Source organism: Ictalurus punctatus, chromosome 19 (genome assembly GCF_001660625.3).
Source record: "Ictalurus punctatus breed USDA103 chromosome 19, Coco_2.0, whole genome shotgun sequence".
Classification (NCBI taxonomy): Eukaryota; Metazoa; Chordata; class Actinopteri; order Siluriformes; family Ictaluridae; genus Ictalurus; species Ictalurus punctatus.
In genome coordinates, this window is record NC_030434.2 from 15,043,563 (window position 1) to 15,060,772 (window position 17,210).

Sequence of the window (17,210 nt, forward strand, 5' to 3'; positions counted from 1 at the left end):
GAACACTTTCCAGTTGGGTATATGACTGTAAGTCATTCCCTTCAAATGCTATTGAAGTTACAAACGTGTTTAACAATGTCGTATGTAACTTTAGAGACGGTCCCTTAATTTCCGCATATCTGCGAATATCGAACGTCCAACCAACTTTATTCCAGTGATTAAAATCCACAAATACATCCATCCTTAATTTATAAATGAAAAGTGAACAGGCCGGTAGGGGGCGCATTATAAAACTGCTTGTTTGCAGCCCCGAAGCCTAAAACACTGCAGAAGAAGAAGAATTTTCGCGCCGGATAAAAAAAAAAAAATACTACTATGAAGCAGCAGGAACATGGCGTCGTCCAGGAAGAACAGCAACAAACAACTTAGCCACGAACAAATTATCAACCGCTGGAGTTTCGACTTTTACATCTTTAAAGCTTTCGAGGCGTTTCGCAACGAAGACTATGAGAGTTTCATCGAGCTCAGGAACCTCATCGAGAGTAAGTTGGGTTTGTGTTACAGTGGTAAGAAGCTGTGCTGCTAACTAGCCTGTTAACTTCACTTCCTGTACTCGTGTTTACTGTTTACGCAGTCAAATAGAAAACAAGCGTCCGGTGAAATTTATACAACGTAGTTAGGATACAATGTTAATCACAATCATAACAACAAGGAGAAGCTTAAATAAATAGCATTAAAAACTAAAACAGTAAACTCACCTGACTGCTTGTTGGTGGATATAATTAAGTCACTTAAACGTTAAAGAAGATAATGGTGTGTATGTATGTATGTATGTATGTGTGTGTGTGTGTGTGTGTGTGTGTGTGTGTGTGTATATATATATATATATATATATATATATATATATATATATATATATATATATATATATATATATTTGTTCTTTTATTTGAAGAATAATTTACAATTCTATTCTTCATTCATGGCCCATAATTACATTGCAATGATCAATTATGGCCAGGTGAGAGCAGTAACTCCGAGTGCTTCCTGTCACACCTGGGTAAACTGCACAGATTTTTAGTCACCTCAATATATTAAAGGAAATCTCCATCCTGAATGACATGCGTATCAATATTATAATCTAATCTATTATAATAGTAATCTAATTATTGACCTTATTCTGAATAAGACAATATTGTGATTAAGGTGTTTACATGAGTCGCTTTTAGATTATTTCTTTCATGTTCCCGTTTTACACGTTATAGAACATAGATCGATTAACAGCACACGTCATTACGTCAATGCGCCACACCGTCCGCTGCTCCCTCCAGAATTTCACGTATCAACATAGAGTTCGTCTTTGTTATGGTACCGTATACAGTTTTGGGTGTTTTTATTTTTAATTTTACGAAAGCTTCAAGTGCAGTTAATTATTTGTCATGCTATACGTGCAAATAGACGACTGCTTGAAGCCGTGGGCTGCGTCCCAAACCGCATACTTTCCTACTATGCGGTTTCGGATGCGGCCTCGGATGCGGCCATGTGCTCTCGTTTGCCGTCAAACGGTTGACCACTGCCGTGTGTGTGGGAGTTTTTGCCAAATTTTGTGACAGGACACACACACACACACACACAGACAGCCAAAACTGTATACGGTAGAAGACAAACTGTATGTTGACATGAAGAAATCTTATAGCTACAGCATACAGAGACATTCTATACATTCTGGCTACAAAAATGGTGGTGTAATGGTCAGATGTATACATACTTTTGGGCATGTAAGTTCACTTTAATTAATGGTTTCCAACATTACCCACAATGCTGTTTAACTACCTGCTGAAAGTGATGTCATTGGGATTTAGTCCTCGATTAGTTTCCACCAAAATAGAGAGCAATGCAGAAGCGCTTTAGTTGTCTGTCCAGCTCAACTCCGTTGTGCCAGGTGTGTATACTCCTGTGACGTCAGCGCATCACATGTCTTCTCACAGGAATAACGAAAATACTGCACCAACCAACAAATTAATGACCGAAATACTAAACACATCACAAATAGTTTAATATGAACGTTTCATGTGTTTTCAGAATGGACTGTTCCTTTAAAGTACAATAAAGCCTCGAGTCTGCCAACTGCAATTGTTTTGATTTATTATTTATATGTCTAAACTGCTTACAGGTTTGGTGGTCAGACCCATTGACGGACACACTGACATGACCATCAAACTGCGATTCCTGCAGTTCCTCTCACGGATCATTGACGGAGACAAACTTGGTAAGGTTTTCCGCATGAGCTACTATTTAAAGTGCGTCTCATTTTATTCAACTTATGGCTACACCGATATCTCATTGCCAATTTTTATTTGCAGATGTTACTTTTGAAAAGCCTCTAACACCTCTTGAATCGGCACTGAGCGTGCTAGAATCCATCTGTACAGAAATGGATGTTCCACAAGAGATACTCGAGCGAGTTCACATCTCAATCAGGGAAATGGTGAGACCTGAGAACTTTCTGTAACAAATGAGAGAAGTGTAGTGCTGTAACTGGTGGTTGTTTTTGATCATTATTTTGTTTTTATGATTTGCATTATTTAAAAAATTTAGTAAATGCAAAAAGTATACATTTAAAAACATTCCATGCAATGAATACTACTACAGAACATCTTAACTAGTCTTTAATAAATAACTAATCACTGTCCTCAATATAATATTATTGAATAGTGTGAAACAAAACAACTTTGAATTGTCTTTTTAATAGCTAAAATGTAATCGCTAATGTTTAAACCTAACATTCTGTCAGGATAGTTGCTTATCCAGACCTTAAGCAAAGTATTTTATGTAACTTGACCTTTACAGATTGATTACAGATGACAGACCAACTAACCTATTCTTTCCTAACATTCATTCCTATTATTTATCATCAGATTTGATCAATTGTCAGTTGGTTGTTTTATTAGACTTGTGATGCTGGTATATGATGTAAAAATAAGATGCTTGTTTGTATTCCAGCTTATTGTTGTTTGCATAAAGAGCAAACAGTTTGAAAAAGCTCAGGAGTTGCTGCATAAACACTTTCCCAAAGGAATGGACTCAGCTGGCAAGGTATGTTACCATTTGAAATACTGTTATTGTAAATACTGTTTTATATTGGGGTCAGAATGGGAGACGTTTCTCATCTATTCCTAGGCTTTTGTATTGTGTATTTTATCTAGTCGTGTCTTCATTTGGATAATAACAAATCATCTGTAAACCTTTATCTTCCTGCTATGTAGAAAAAGCTCTATGTGGATCTGATGAAAAGACGATGCAGCACACATTCAGTTCTGAACGTGATCTCGTACAGTGAATTCAAACAGGACATGCTGGACTTCATCGAGAAACTCCACCACATTCCAGAGCCTTTTTTAGTCAAGGTATGACGATGAGTCTTGATGGATTTTATCTAGTTGTTTAGCTAACTGGCCACCGTTAGATATCAGTATCTGAGATGTGTTGAATCAAGCCCTTAAATAAAGCCCTTGTTCATATATCTTCTGGGGGGGGTTAAATAATCTGGTTATTGCTTTGAGTCTTAATTTGTTTATATTTTATATTAAAAAGATTAAATCTCAGCATGACCATTAGGAGCATCTTATACACACAAAAAAGCAGTTATTCGTTGTTGCTTCACATGTTACACACTATTGACTTTTTTTTGCAAATTCATTGGCCCACACAAGTATGCTTTTACTTGCCTGGTGGACTAGCTAAGAAATATTTCATTTGTGCACCCTTGATAATGGTGATGTGTTCTGTTTATTTAAAATTAAACCAAATAAGTTTTATTATCATCATAACTAAATAAAGCTATTGTAATAGAGCATTTTAATATTATGCCAAATAACCTTGATTATCATTTTAAAAACAAAAGATGACCTTTTGACTTTAGCATCACTAATCCTCATCAGTGTCGTAACGTGTTGTATAAGACTAACATGCCATATAAAGCACAGCCTTCAGTGACATTGCAGCTTTAAAAGTTTCTCGTATACTGTGTAGTTATGCTGGCTAACATGCATTATTTTGTTTTCTTTAAAGATGGTCAAAGTCTCAAGACAAGGAAAGACTGTAGATGTCGGGGCCTCATGTAAGCCTCAAGCCGTTAGGGCTAGCAACGTCCAGTCGTGTACACAGGACAAAGCGAACCGCAAACATACGGTTCTCCTGCGCAATTCTCCATCCAATTCGCAACAGAACACACCAACCAAAAATAACCTAAGGTGTGTACATAATTATTTCTCGAATGACTGATTTCTTGTAAACCGCATCTCACAATCAGTATTTACCAAATTGTTCAAGCATGTTGATGATTTCGCTTGATGTCCAGCACTGGTTTTATATAATAAAAACCAGTGATGTAGGTCCCATGTCTAAAATTACCCATTTCTACAGTTGGACGGTGTGAAGATATCATTTTGATATCGGGCCTCACTTATCATACTAAATGCAAACTCATTTAGTCATAAATGTTTCCACAGGAGCATTTACCCAAGAAGTGTGGTTATTTTGTGTGTGTGTTGGTGGGGCATTGGTATTGAAGGTATTCTGAGTAAATTTACAGTCATTACTTACAATAATAAGGAGCTGTTCTTCTAAGTGTACATAATACATACTTTTGGTAAATTTTTATCGTCGCATATTTTAAGTAGGCCCTGCTGTTTTCCTGGTATGTACCTTAATTCACATCGTGAAAATGTCTTGAAATGTCACCATGTTTTTGCTGTAGAATTCACCCCTAAAGAGCACCAGATTAAACATTATTATCTGCTTTCTTCCCTTTGTTCTCTCCTTCAGTAGAGCTCCTTCCCCTGCTCTTTTGGTAACAGTGCACCTGACCCAGGGCAACCTGAAAGCTATCTATCCCAAGCTTGCTGAGCAATTTTCTGTCTCTGTCCCCTTCACTCAGCTGGAGGAGGAGGTGGAACATGAGGCACAGCAGGAGAACGAAATCGATCGTAACATGGAACTCTGTCTCAAACTCACAGAGACTCCAATGGAGGAGGTTTGGGAAGAAAGGGAGCAGAGTTCGTGTGTGTGTGAAGAAAGGCCCTCTGATGACAGTTTGCAGTCACAGCAGCAGTGTGATGAGTGCTGCACTTCTGTGCAGTCTGATGCCAGAAGTAAAACATCAGTGCCCGTGAAACACTGCACAAACCGAGATGTGGAACAGGAAGAAGAAAGTTCAGAGGTCACACCTTCACTAGTAGATACACATGTCCATCCACCTGCTTTGTCTGCTGAGAAAGGCCCTGCTGGTGTTGTGTCTGGAGTGAGCGTAACTCAGTTGGTGATGGAGCAGGACAGTACGCCAAGTGAACTAGAAGCCTCTGATTCTCAGCCTCTGACTCCCAGTCCGCTGCAGGTACGCTCTAACAGAGAGGATCCACTCAGCTCGCTGTCCGTCAACTCTACACCGGTCCGGAAATACCGCAGACCAGCTCCTCACAGGTGAACTCAGAAAAAGCTCTTTTTTTGTCATTTGTACTGTAAAGAAATATGTTTTCATAATCTTTTGTCTTTAGTTTAGGTCTGTGTTTCTCAGTCCTGGGTTTGGAATACCAATGCTCCCAACTCGCCTGATTCAGCTCACCAGCTAATAAACGAACCTGAACTGTGTGAATCACAAAAGAGAAAACACCAAAAATGTACTCCAGGACCAGGAGTGAGAAACACTGGCAAATGTCAAATATATTTTCCACATTTTGTGTTGGCTAACAGTTTGCTCACTCGTTCGTTTGTTCATTCTCTCTCTCCCTCCCTGTCCTTTCATTCATTCATAGATTTTCATCAACCGCATTACCTCCAAACCTGAACTGTTTTTTTTTTTTGTTGTTGTTTTTTTATACACGCACAACTGGTCAAAAGTTTAGACACACTCATTCATTATTTATTTATTTTCCCAACATTTTAGAATAATAATAGTCATCAAAACTCTGAATAACACAAATGGGGATCTATGGAAATTATATTGTGATAAAAAATCCAAAATAAATCAAAATAATTAAATATTTTAGCATCTTCAAAGTTGACGCCCTTTTTGCCTGGAATTTCCAGAAATGTATTCTTGGCATTTTCTCAATCAATTTCTTGAGGAATCTCCCTGAGATGCTTTTAAACAGTATTAAAGGAGTTCACATCTACGCTGCAGACATATTGGCTGCTTTTGAAAATAATTCGCTCCATCATCCGTTTAAAAAAAATATTTTTTTTTTGTAAATAAAATGTTAGTTTTCTAATGAAAGAAATGAATATGCTGGCACAATTATATTTTTGTCTGCAACACCGATTTCAAACATTTCACACACACACACACACACCCCCTAACATTGGCAGCTTGTTGGATCTTTATTTACTTGCATTTCACTCCATGACCAAAACAAATTTGTGCACCTGCAAGTAACTTTATATTATAGCACAGAAGCTTTTGAGTCCTAACATTATTATTATTATTATTATTATTATTATTATTATTATTATTATTGTGTTGTTATTTCTCCAGCTAGTGTTTGGTTTTTAAATCATTGTAAGAGTTCAGTAATTCATTCTGATTCCCCATTTAGCATCAACTCCCTAATATTGTGGTGATTGCTCTAAAACAATAAATTTTGGCTTATCGCAGTAAAACAGAGCCTGCTTCCCAATGGAAGCTTGAAGTGCCTCGGAGCTGTTCCACCCCCAGCAGTGTCGAAAACAGCCCTCCTCCTGCCCAGTGCACATGTGATAAGGAATGTGAGAAACAAGCAACGAAGAGGTGAGCCTCATTCAAAAACTCTTTTCTTAGTATTTATTTATTTATTTATTTATTTATTTATTTATTAATTATTATTCACTTCAGCAGTGTTAATCAATGACTGTGTTCAGTTCATCCCATAAATCAGAATGTTTCATGTTAGTTGAGCTGTTGTGTAAGTAACTGAATTGTGTCCTTCAGGCTGCACACGAGGAGTGAAGGACAAAGTGAAGATAGTGTAGAAAGCATTGTGATAGACTCGCCACCATCAGCAAAACAGCCTGAAACCTCCCGTAGATTGTATGTATTTGCCTCATCAATTTCCTCTTTATTAAATCTTTCTTACTTCTGTTCAGATTCTACGTGTAATTCCAGCTCATTTTGGTAGAAGTGCGTCAGCTAATTGCAGCTGGTGTAGTCATGATTTGGTGGTATTGTAAATGATGATAAATTATTTATTTTTATTTATTATAAACATAAATTAATAACAGCCTTAGGTAATTATTTTAGTTCTCACTACAACTATAAGTCTAAAATGAGTATGAATATGTGATGATTAGTATAAAGTAATATGTTTGTTGTTGTTGGAGGCATTGGATGGATGTGTCTGGAGTCCAGGAAGAGTGGAGTGATGAAGAGTCACTGTTCTCCGTTTCCACTAAAACAAGTAAAGGTACATACTCCTCTAGTCTAAAAAAAAAAACGCTGGGTTATTTTTCTCTACTCAAATGCTGGGTTGAGCCTTTTGGGTCATTTTATTGGGTTATTTTCTCAGTCTTGGGTAGTTTTTGGGTAGTTTTGTGTAACCCAACTCTTGGGTTAGTGCATGGCTGGGTTATTTTCACTGCCAGTTGAATGAATGCACCCCTCCCTCACCCAACGCCTCAGCCCAGCTCCTTGGGTCAAATCAATTCAGCTCGGACTGTTTGAATTTGAATTTGAAGCACAAATGTGTGATAACAGTCCAGTTTACATGACACTAAATGCACTTCTATCTTCATTAGCTTTGTCTGACTTGTTTGTAATGCCCACTGGATCGTAAGTGGGTTACTCGTTTTTTTTGGATGTTTTAAACGTCTCCTTTGATCAAAATCTGATGTTTTCATCTTAAATATATAATTTATTTGAGCAATTTACTTCAAAATCTATATGTAAACACCGCTTTAGCAGCTCTAGCGATACATTTCTGAACACCTTCTTGTGTATAAATGAAGGAGATACCATGGTGACATATTTGTTCATAATGAGGTATATTGGACATTTTCAAAGGGTAAAAATAACCCTGAAAATATTAACCCATTTATGAAATAAAATTAACCCAGCTTTTTTGTAAAAATGAAATTGTCCTTTGTGTGGAAAAACAACCCATTTGCTGGGTTAAAATTAACAACCCAACTTGATGGGTTAGTTTAGTCTAAAATGTGTTCTGTCCTTTATTTACCCAGCTGTTTAAATAACCAAATTTAGGTTGTTTTTAACCCAGTTTTTTTGTGTGGGTGTAATGTCTTGAAGTATAAAAAAAAAAAAAATACATTATGTACAGTTCTTGGATGTTCTGACTTTTACTTGTGGGAAGGGCCATATCCTTTTATTATTATTATTATTATTTTTATTTTTATTTTATTTTTTTATAAAATAATAGTGCAATTACTGAACTAGGATGCTAACAGCTGGGTTTAACTGGTAAAAGTTATAAAAAATACAAAAGATTCTGACTAAAATAAAGGATTGTATGCGATTAAATAGCTTCAAGATGCTAAGATACACAGTGCTGATAATTAGCTTATTGCTTTTTTTTTCTGTTTTTTTTTTTTTTTTAAAGGTCAGAGCTCAAGTGATATTTATTCCAAAAGGAAGGTGAGTGAATTTCATTCTTAATACAATGGCACTTTAAAGTCTTACTCAAACTAAAATATTTCTGATGCATATATATATATATATATATATATATATATATATATATATATATATATATATATATATATATATATATATATATATTCTTTTTTTTTCTATGAAGGCAAAAATTAATGAATGTCTGGAATATTTTTATGAATACCCATAAAACATCTTTTTATTTGGATTTACTTGGATTTAGAAAATTTAGAAAATATTTTATATAAATATACAGTATCTCACAAAAGTGAGTACACCCCTCACATTTTTGTAAATATTTGATTATATTTTTTAATGTGACAACACTGAAGAAAAGATACAATGTAAAGTAGTGAGTGTACAGCTTGTGTAACAGTGTAAATTTGCTGTCTCCTCAAAATAACTCAACACATAGCCATTAATGTCTAAACCACTGGCAACAAAAGTGAGTACACCCCTAAGTGAAAATGTCCAAATTGGGCCCTAAGTGTCAATATTTTGTGTGGCCACCATTATTTTCAGCACTGCCTTAACCCTCTTGGGCATGGAGTTCACCAGAGCTTAACAGGTTGCCACTAGAGTCCTTTTCCTCTCCTCCATGACAACGTCACGGAGCTGGTGGATGTTAGAGACCTTGTGCTCCTCCACCTTCCGTTTGAGGATGCCCCACAGATGCTCAATAGGGTTTAGGTCTGGAGACATGCTTGGCCAGTCAATCACCTTCACCCTCAGCTTCTTTAGCAAGGCAGTGGTCAATCTTGGAGGTGTGTTTGGGGTCGTTATCATGCTGGAATACTGCATACTGATCATGCTCTGCTTCAGTATGTCACAGTACATGTTGGCATTCATGGTTCCCTCAATGAACTGTAGCTCCCCAGTGCCGGCAGCACTCATGCAGCCCCAGACCACGACACTCCCACCACCATGCTTGACTGTAGGCAAGACACACTTGTCTTTGTACTCCTCACCTGGTTGCCGCCACACACGCTTGACAGCATCTGAACCAAATAAGTTTATCTTGGTCTCATCAGACCACAGGACATGGTTCCAGTAATCCATGTCCATAGTCTGCTTGTCTTCAGCAAACTGTTTGCGGGCTTTCTTGTGCATCATCTTTAGAAGAGGCTTCCTTCTGGGACGACAGCCATGCAGACCAATTTGATGCAGTGTGCGGCGTATGGTCTGAGCACTGACAGACTGACCCCCCCACCCCTTCAACCCCTGAAGCAATGCTGGCAGCACTCATACTTCTATTTCCCAAACACAACCTCTGGATATGACACTGAGCACGTGCATTCAACTTCTTTGGTCGACCATGGCGAGGCCTGTTCTGAATGGAACCGGTCCTGTTAAACCGCTGTATGGTCTTGGCCACCGTGCTGCAGCTCAGTGTCAGGGTCTTGTCAATCTTCTTATACCCTAGGCCATCTTTATATAGAGCAACAATTCTTTTCAGATCCTCAGAGAGTTCTTTGCCATGAGGTGGCATGTTGAACTTCCAGTGACCAGTATGAGGGAGTGTGAGAGTGATGACACCAAATTTAACACACCTGCTCCCCTTTCACACCTGAGACCTTGTAACACTAACAAGTCACATGACACCGGGGAGGGAAAATGGCTAATTGGGCCCAATTTGGACATTTTCACTTAGGGGTGTACTCACTTTTGTTGCCAGTGGTTTAGACATTAATGGCTGTGTGTTGAGTTATTTTGAGGAGACAGCAAATTTACACTGTTACACAAGCTGTACACTCACTACTTTACATTGTAGCAAAGTGTCATTTCTTCAGTGTTGTCACATGAAAAGATATAATCAAATAGTTACAGAAATGTGAGGGGTGTACTCATTTTTGTGAGATACTGTATATGGGAAGAGATTTGTATCCTAATTTAAAAGTGTTGCTAGGCCAGGCCATTCCAAATTACAATACATGTCTGTTAGCATGTACAACTAATGAATTGTTTTAACAGAAATGCTTCATTTCTGTTACTTGGGTAAAACAGCAGCAGAGCAGTTGGCTCGACTGAGGCATGACTGAGGAAAGAACAAGCACCTTTCATAGTTTTTGGATAGTTTGTTAGTTTAATTGTTGAAAAACAGCACACGAGCTGTATTTGAAAGAAACTCATTCAAAGGCAAAATACATGAAATTCTTGTTTGAAAGGTGTCCAACTCAATCCCAGATTGAACATTATGTAAGACCGAACAAACTGTGAAACTTGAATAATTGCCCCCTGTTGTATATAGATGTTCGCTCAGAAGTATTCGCTGTGTTTCTGTTATAGAAGTGGACTGATGACGAGTCTGACTGGGTGAAGCAAGGAGTTGCCCGTTACGGAGTAGGACGATGGGAGAGGATTAAGAGAGCGTTCCCTTTTAAAGGCCGTACAGCAGTCAATATCAAAGATCGCTGGCGCACCATGAAAAGATTAAAGATGGTGTAGACTTGTAAACAAGACAACATGCAAAAAAAAAAAAACAAATGTTGAGATATTTTTGTACATGCCCTCACTGTCTGCTTTATTAGTATCACCTGTACACCTCATTCTTGTAATGATCTAATCAGCCAGTCATGTGACCGCAGCACAGTACATACAATCATGCAGATACAGGTCAAGATTCTGATGTTTGATGTAAACACTAACTGAAGCCCTTGACCTGTATCTGCAGGGTTTTATGCATTGTGCTGCTGCCAATGTGTACAGGTGTTCCTAATAAAGTGGACAGTGAGTGTATATCTAAGAAGGCATTTTGAAACCGAGTTTGAAATTGACAGCTCGTTTACGTTAACACATGTAAAGATATTTGTTTTGAATCCTTGTGTACGGCATCGTGTCAAGGTTGAGTAAAAGTTGGAATAAACATCAAATAGCAGAAAACGGGCATCGTTGATGTCATTAGCCTACTTATATAAAATGCACTTTTTTTTTTCCTTAGCAGAAATGCCCCAGGTAACAGTGGCCGTGCTTCTATATATTTATAGAAATGTTTGTAATATAAGTGAAATGCGCAGTCAGTGATCTTAATTATCTAAGACTGTCCAAGTGCAGGTATTATGGCCTGTCTAATACATTCAACAATATTGTAGATTCAGACGTCTTTAATCTACACTCATAGTTTATAGATTATTTTTCATGAATAAATACCTGCACGTTTTGCATATAAATTTTTCATTTTATAGTGCAGCCCTTCAGAAAGGTATGTAGGTGTGAAAAAAATATCATCTCTGCTCCTCTGTTGTATATTCTTGCTCAGATTTTTGTTCACAGAACATTATTAAAAACGAATCATGTAAAACAGTGAATGCATGCACTGCTTAATTCTGACATAGCAACCAATTCAAAGGACTTCTAATGTTATGAGGTTTACACGCTTTACCCTGCATCAGAGAACACTGTTGTGTAGTAAATAAAGTCACATGCTACAAAAAAAAACAACTGTTACATGAACATAGTTTAATATCACAGTTAACATATCAGCCAGAACATCAACCTCAGTAACACTTTGTGGCATCTATAAAACATTAATTACATCAAAATGTAACTCAAAGGCACAAATAACTGCAGTGACCGAATCAAACACCTCCATGTTCAGCATCATCATTTACTTTATTTGTACAGTACACCCAAATTAAACGTTTAACTATCTACCCTGAAACCTTTATTTATAGATTTATGTTGGTTGGTCATATTCACAGTTAAACTTTAAAGCACTTTTATTATAAAGGTAAGGTTATGGAACAACTTTAAGGAAGAGTGTTTTGCAATTTTGTTTCAAAAGAGGATGGCTCATTTATCCAGTTGATTATAAATCCTACATGTCAGCTGAGAAATCTGCAAATCTGCCATCAGCACACGTTATGGACATTTCATGGCTCACTAATATATCATAGCCAACGCATGCTTCTTAGTCATATTTATAGTGTTGGTGCATAAAGTATACCAATATGTACTTAAGGTGCTTGATATGATATATATCAGTCAGCTGTATGATTAATAGAACAAACTACTGAAAGGGCTGTTATTGAGCCTGCTTAACTGACTATACATTGCATTATTTATGTTGGAATATTTTGGCTTACATCCTTATAGAAGATTGTGTCGGGGGGGTTAACTGGATTTAGAATGCAATGAACAAAAATTGTGATTTGAGGGTAAATTCTGTTGTTGTTTTTTTGTTGTTGTTGTTGTTGTTTTAAAATATATAGAGTCTAGTCTTAGCACTGGCATGGCTTTTTCTCCACATTGTTTGTGGGGCTGTTAATCGTTGTGGTGTTGGAAGGCAGTAAGATGCGTGGAGAATCCACGTGATAACCGTGCTCCTTTACAGCCAGTCCATTGCGTGCCAGTAGCTCATGTGCCATCACGATGAAGGCCTGATCCACATTCTGGGCCTCCTTTGCTGAGGTTTCTAGAGCTACTACAAATCCTTTCTGCTTCGCTACTGTGCATGCTTCATTAAACTCAACCTGTCTCTCAGACTCCAGGTCACACTTGTTACCTGCAAATGAGAATAGAAATATTGTATTTCTTCTGGGAAATGCACAAAATAGATCTATCAAGACAGGCTATGGCAAGTATAGTATGTTCCTAAGAGTCATTATTTTTAAGAGGTTATAGGCCTAGATTGCGTCAGATATGGTAAGGCAAATTTGTTGTATTACTTGTAAAACTCTGGATCAAAGAGTTGAGTAAATGTAAATGTAACTGACCTTCAGGTCATTCCAGACCTTGCCAGGAGGCACTTTGGCCAAGCTAAAAGGTGCAACTCTGTTTTGAGCTGTTTTAAAGCTCACTGAAACTACGTTACTGTGTTTACCTATGAGGGCCAGTAGGACGTTGGCGGCTCCGTACTGCTCCATCTCCCGGATCCACTGTGGTACAGAGTTGAACGTGGATTCGCGGGTGATATCGTAGGTGATCATCGCTGCATGTGCACTACGATAGTAGCTCTGTGTGATGGTGCGGAAACGCTCCTGCCCTGCCGTGTCCCAAACCTGCATCTGTGAGAGAAGATATGGAGTTAAGACTTTCCAAGAAAATGTCTCAAGAGAATCTGCATGTGCAAGCATAAGCAAGGAAAAAAGCTCCTGAGAGATTTCAGTGGTGAGATTCTAGTTCCTAAATATGCTGCCATTGTCTAAGGTTTTGTTGGGGAGACCTGTGGATAAGAGTCCCAGGGAACATAATTGGATGGATTTGTTTCCTGATCAGCTCATCTCAGTTACTTGCTGAAAACTCCAGGTTAGTCTAACTAGCTGGCAAGTTAAACCATATTTCCCAGCTGGTAAGCTATTTTCCAGCTTCCTAAATTGATCAATACATGTTTTCAAATTGCCTCACTGTTATCTACAATTGTAGCAGTGCTTGTCTATAATGTAGTAGCAGTAATTCAGAAACTGATGATCTATCGGCTCGATCGGCTCAGTCTGTGTTTTGCTGGTCAGCTAGTTGCCGGTCAGATCAAACCTAATTTTTCACAATTTATCTCAGGAGATTTGCCGTTGCCTCTGTTAATTAGTGGGATGCCAGGTACTTTTACATAAACAGAAAAGGGTAATTAGTGCTCTCCTCCAGGTGTGTTTGGTGCAGCAGTTTGGGAAGGTGCAATTACTGGCTTCACATACATCAGAGGACGCTCATTATAGCCTTCATCCTCCTGGATAGTAGCTGCTCTACATTAGAGGGAGACATAGATCATGTGGTGGGAACTGCCTGAAAGTGAGTAGATGTGAAGCACTGCTTCATATGTCTCACATCCCACTGAGATCTTGCTGCTCTCTGAAGACCTGCTGTGCTATAGCAACCTAACACACCTGCAACTTGCACACCAGACTCCTATCCTAAACCATGTTCCATTCTTACCTGTCTGTGTATTCAGATAAAGCTACGTTTACATTTTTGATGTGATACTGTACCAGATTACTCTTTTTATTATTATTATTATTAGCCATTAATATGATCAGCCTTCTAATTCTTGTACCCTCTAAGCCATCAAACCACAACATAACTGGCATATTTGTAACAAGTTTTTGAGCATTTATCTATTTTTATATACTTACTTATTTACTACTGATAAGGCTACCACATGGAAAACGACTGGTTCCACCCAATCATGGTTTAACATACTTCCTTTCATACTTCCCTGTTCATTATAGACTCAGTCTCATTCTAACGAGAGTAAGTAAACGGTTTTAGATGGGAAATCCACCCGACCTGACACTGAAACTTCTGTAAATGTATAGATACTGTATAATGATTGCCACTATGAAAAGCTAATCTGTTTCCAAATCTGGGTGTGTTTTGTAAATTTCAAGACCACCAATTATCTCTCTGGCTGCACTGAAAATCTGATTTATTGCAGTCAAAGGAAACTAAACTGTGCCATACTAAGGCTGATAACTTTGACTTCCTCTAACAATAGATTGTGTTTTTGGCATGGAAATTTGATATAGCCTAGAGGTTTAGCATTTTTTACTTTTTTCCATGAGAGAAAGAGAGAACTCTGAGCATCAAACAAGTTCTTTTATTTCTGCCTGAAGGAAGAAATGTCACTTATATACCCTTAAGAAAGCACAGATAACAGAGACATAAAAAATAATCTGTAATCTGTAACACTGGCGTCTGATAGCTATAGATGTGAGGCAAAGCCACACTTTCACTCATGTCAGAGTGAAGTCAGACGTTTTAATCCTGACGACTGAGGATAACCAACGATTCCACTCTTTCAGTCACTAAATTTTAATATACATTTTCCAACACCAGAGTTCAGCAGGTGAACATACTTCCGCATTAGACGACTCAGTCACTTGCTGCCCACAGACGGACGTCTTTCTAATGCCTGTAACCAGGATACACAATCCTGCCTATCGACAGTGGCTGGTTGAAAAGTGGGCAGCTAAAAGACCTTAAGGTGAGCAGGGGAAACAATGTAGGATGTGGGTGTAAGCAAACCTGTAGAACAGGTTGTGGATTACTTCTGCCAGTCTGGCTAGTTTATTTCAAGTTTTTAAACTGCCTTTACCATGAAATGGAGCCACCTAGACAGTCATAAATATGTAACTTTGCAGAACAAGTTCCTCCACTAAAGTTTTGCCCTTTTTAATTACTTAAACGGCAGCACAATTATTTCATTAAAAGAAGAACACATTTTTTTCCTCTTGCTGTATTATAAGTACACTGTAAAACCGGATAGTTCATTTAACTCAAAAAATTTGAGGAAACTAATTACCTCAAAATTTTTAAGTTGATAAATCAATTTCTTTAAGCCAAATACACTTAAATATAACAAAAATGAATTTTAAATTACAAAGTTTGACTGAATTTTTTGTTATATTTAAGTGTATTTGGCTTAAAGAAATTGATTTATCAACTTAAAAATTTTGAGGTAATTAGTTTCCTCAAATTTTTTGAGTTAAATGAACTATCCGGTTTTACAGTGTACTTTCTAATTGTAAAAGGACCTTGAGTGTGTAGAAAGGTGCCTTAAAAATAAACGTATTATTATTATTATTAAATAATTCAAACTGACCTTTACTTTTCTGCCCTGGATATTGAGGGTGCGAACAATGAAGTCCACTCCGATAGTGCTCTGCTGTCTCTCAGAGAAGTTCCCAGTCTTAAATCTCTGAATCACAGACGTTTTGCCAACATCTGTGTCTCCGATTAGAATAATCTTGAACAAGAAATCGAAGTAGTCTTCTTGCTCCAGTCCAGTTGACTGCATGGTCAGACTCGCAACATCCAGTCTAACGTTCAGTGTTGATGCTGGAATAGTTAGTAGTGGAGGCAATCTCTATGATGCTCTCTGTCTGTAAAGCAATACTTATCTGTCTTAACTCTCAAACACAAAATAGTCCACCTATAGAGACTCGCTTCCTCGCCATGTCCCAAACTACTGGGGAGATCTGAACAGGTACAAACCGTTGCTGAGTTAATCAAAACTATGTCTAAAACTTTCCGACATCTACCTGTTCCTCCAGACAGACTCGTGCTCTCTGCTCCTGGTTTCTCTTCCTCTTTTTTGCTCCACCCATCTCTGTGTATTACACCTGTTGTTGTTCTTGCCCAGCAGGCACCAGCAAAGCTCCTCCCATTACCTGCTCTATACACTCGGGCTATTGTAGATAATGTCTCACATGTCCTGTAGAATGCACTGCTCTCTAACAACAAAACAGGAGCTGCTTCACAAAGAAGTGTATGCATGTTGGGTATTGTGAAATACTGAGATCTGTGTTATTGTAATTTGATAGAAAAATGCTAATCATATATTCGTCTTCAGTAACTACTTTATTCTTGTCAGGGTCCAGTGCCTATCCCGGGAACACCTGGCACAAGGCAGGAATACACCTTGGATGGAATGATAGTTGATCGCAGGAACACACACACACATACACACACTTAGCCAGTTATAACCAGAGAAAATCAACAAAGACGTGGAGAGAACATGCAAAACTGCACACAGAGAGTAGTCCAAGCTCAGAATTAAAGTGGGGACTCTGGAGCTCCACCCTAATGGTGGGGATGATGATGATAATAATAAAAACCCACACTGTTGTAATATATGTGGTATTACACACCAGTGAGTTCTGACCAAGCGATCTGATTGGTTGAAATGAGTTCTTATATCTGA

The 17,210-nt window shown here is 37.9% G+C and overlaps 2 protein-coding genes across 3 annotated transcripts; one reads left to right on the forward strand and one right to left on the reverse strand.

Moving 5' to 3' along the window:
• Nucleotides 1–153: 153 nt before the first annotated feature.
• terfa (telomeric repeat binding factor a) lies at nt 154–11,883 on the forward strand. Of its 2 annotated transcripts, none has more exons than XM_017494539.1 (12): nt 154–482; nt 2,114–2,209; nt 2,304–2,428; nt 2,944–3,036; nt 3,207–3,347; nt 4,012–4,193; nt 4,768–5,421; nt 6,593–6,724; nt 6,905–7,003; nt 7,294–7,376; nt 8,526–8,560; nt 10,865–11,883. In XM_017494539.1, the coding sequence occupies exons 1-12, from the start codon at nt 332–334 to the stop codon at nt 11,021–11,023; spliced, it is 1,950 nt and encodes a 649-aa protein (XP_017350028.1). In that variant the 5' UTR covers nt 154–331; the 3' UTR covers nt 11,024–11,883. The 2 variants fall into 2 exon arrangements, with proteins under 2 accessions (XP_017350028.1, XP_017350029.1); XM_017494540.1 differs by having other exon boundaries at nt 4,771–5,421.
• A 127-nt stretch (nt 11,884–12,010) lies between these two features.
• On the reverse strand, nt 12,011–16,625 carry LOC108279914 (ras-related protein Rab-19). The gene is made up of 3 exons (XM_017494543.2): nt 16,110–16,625; nt 13,398–13,581; nt 12,011–13,079 (listed from the first exon to the last, which is right to left on the reverse strand). The coding sequence occupies exons 1-3, from the start codon at nt 16,302–16,304 to the stop codon at nt 12,796–12,798; spliced, it is 663 nt and encodes a 220-aa protein (XP_017350032.1). The 5' UTR covers nt 16,305–16,625; the 3' UTR covers nt 12,011–12,795.
• Nucleotides 16,626–17,210: the final 585 nt, after the last annotated feature.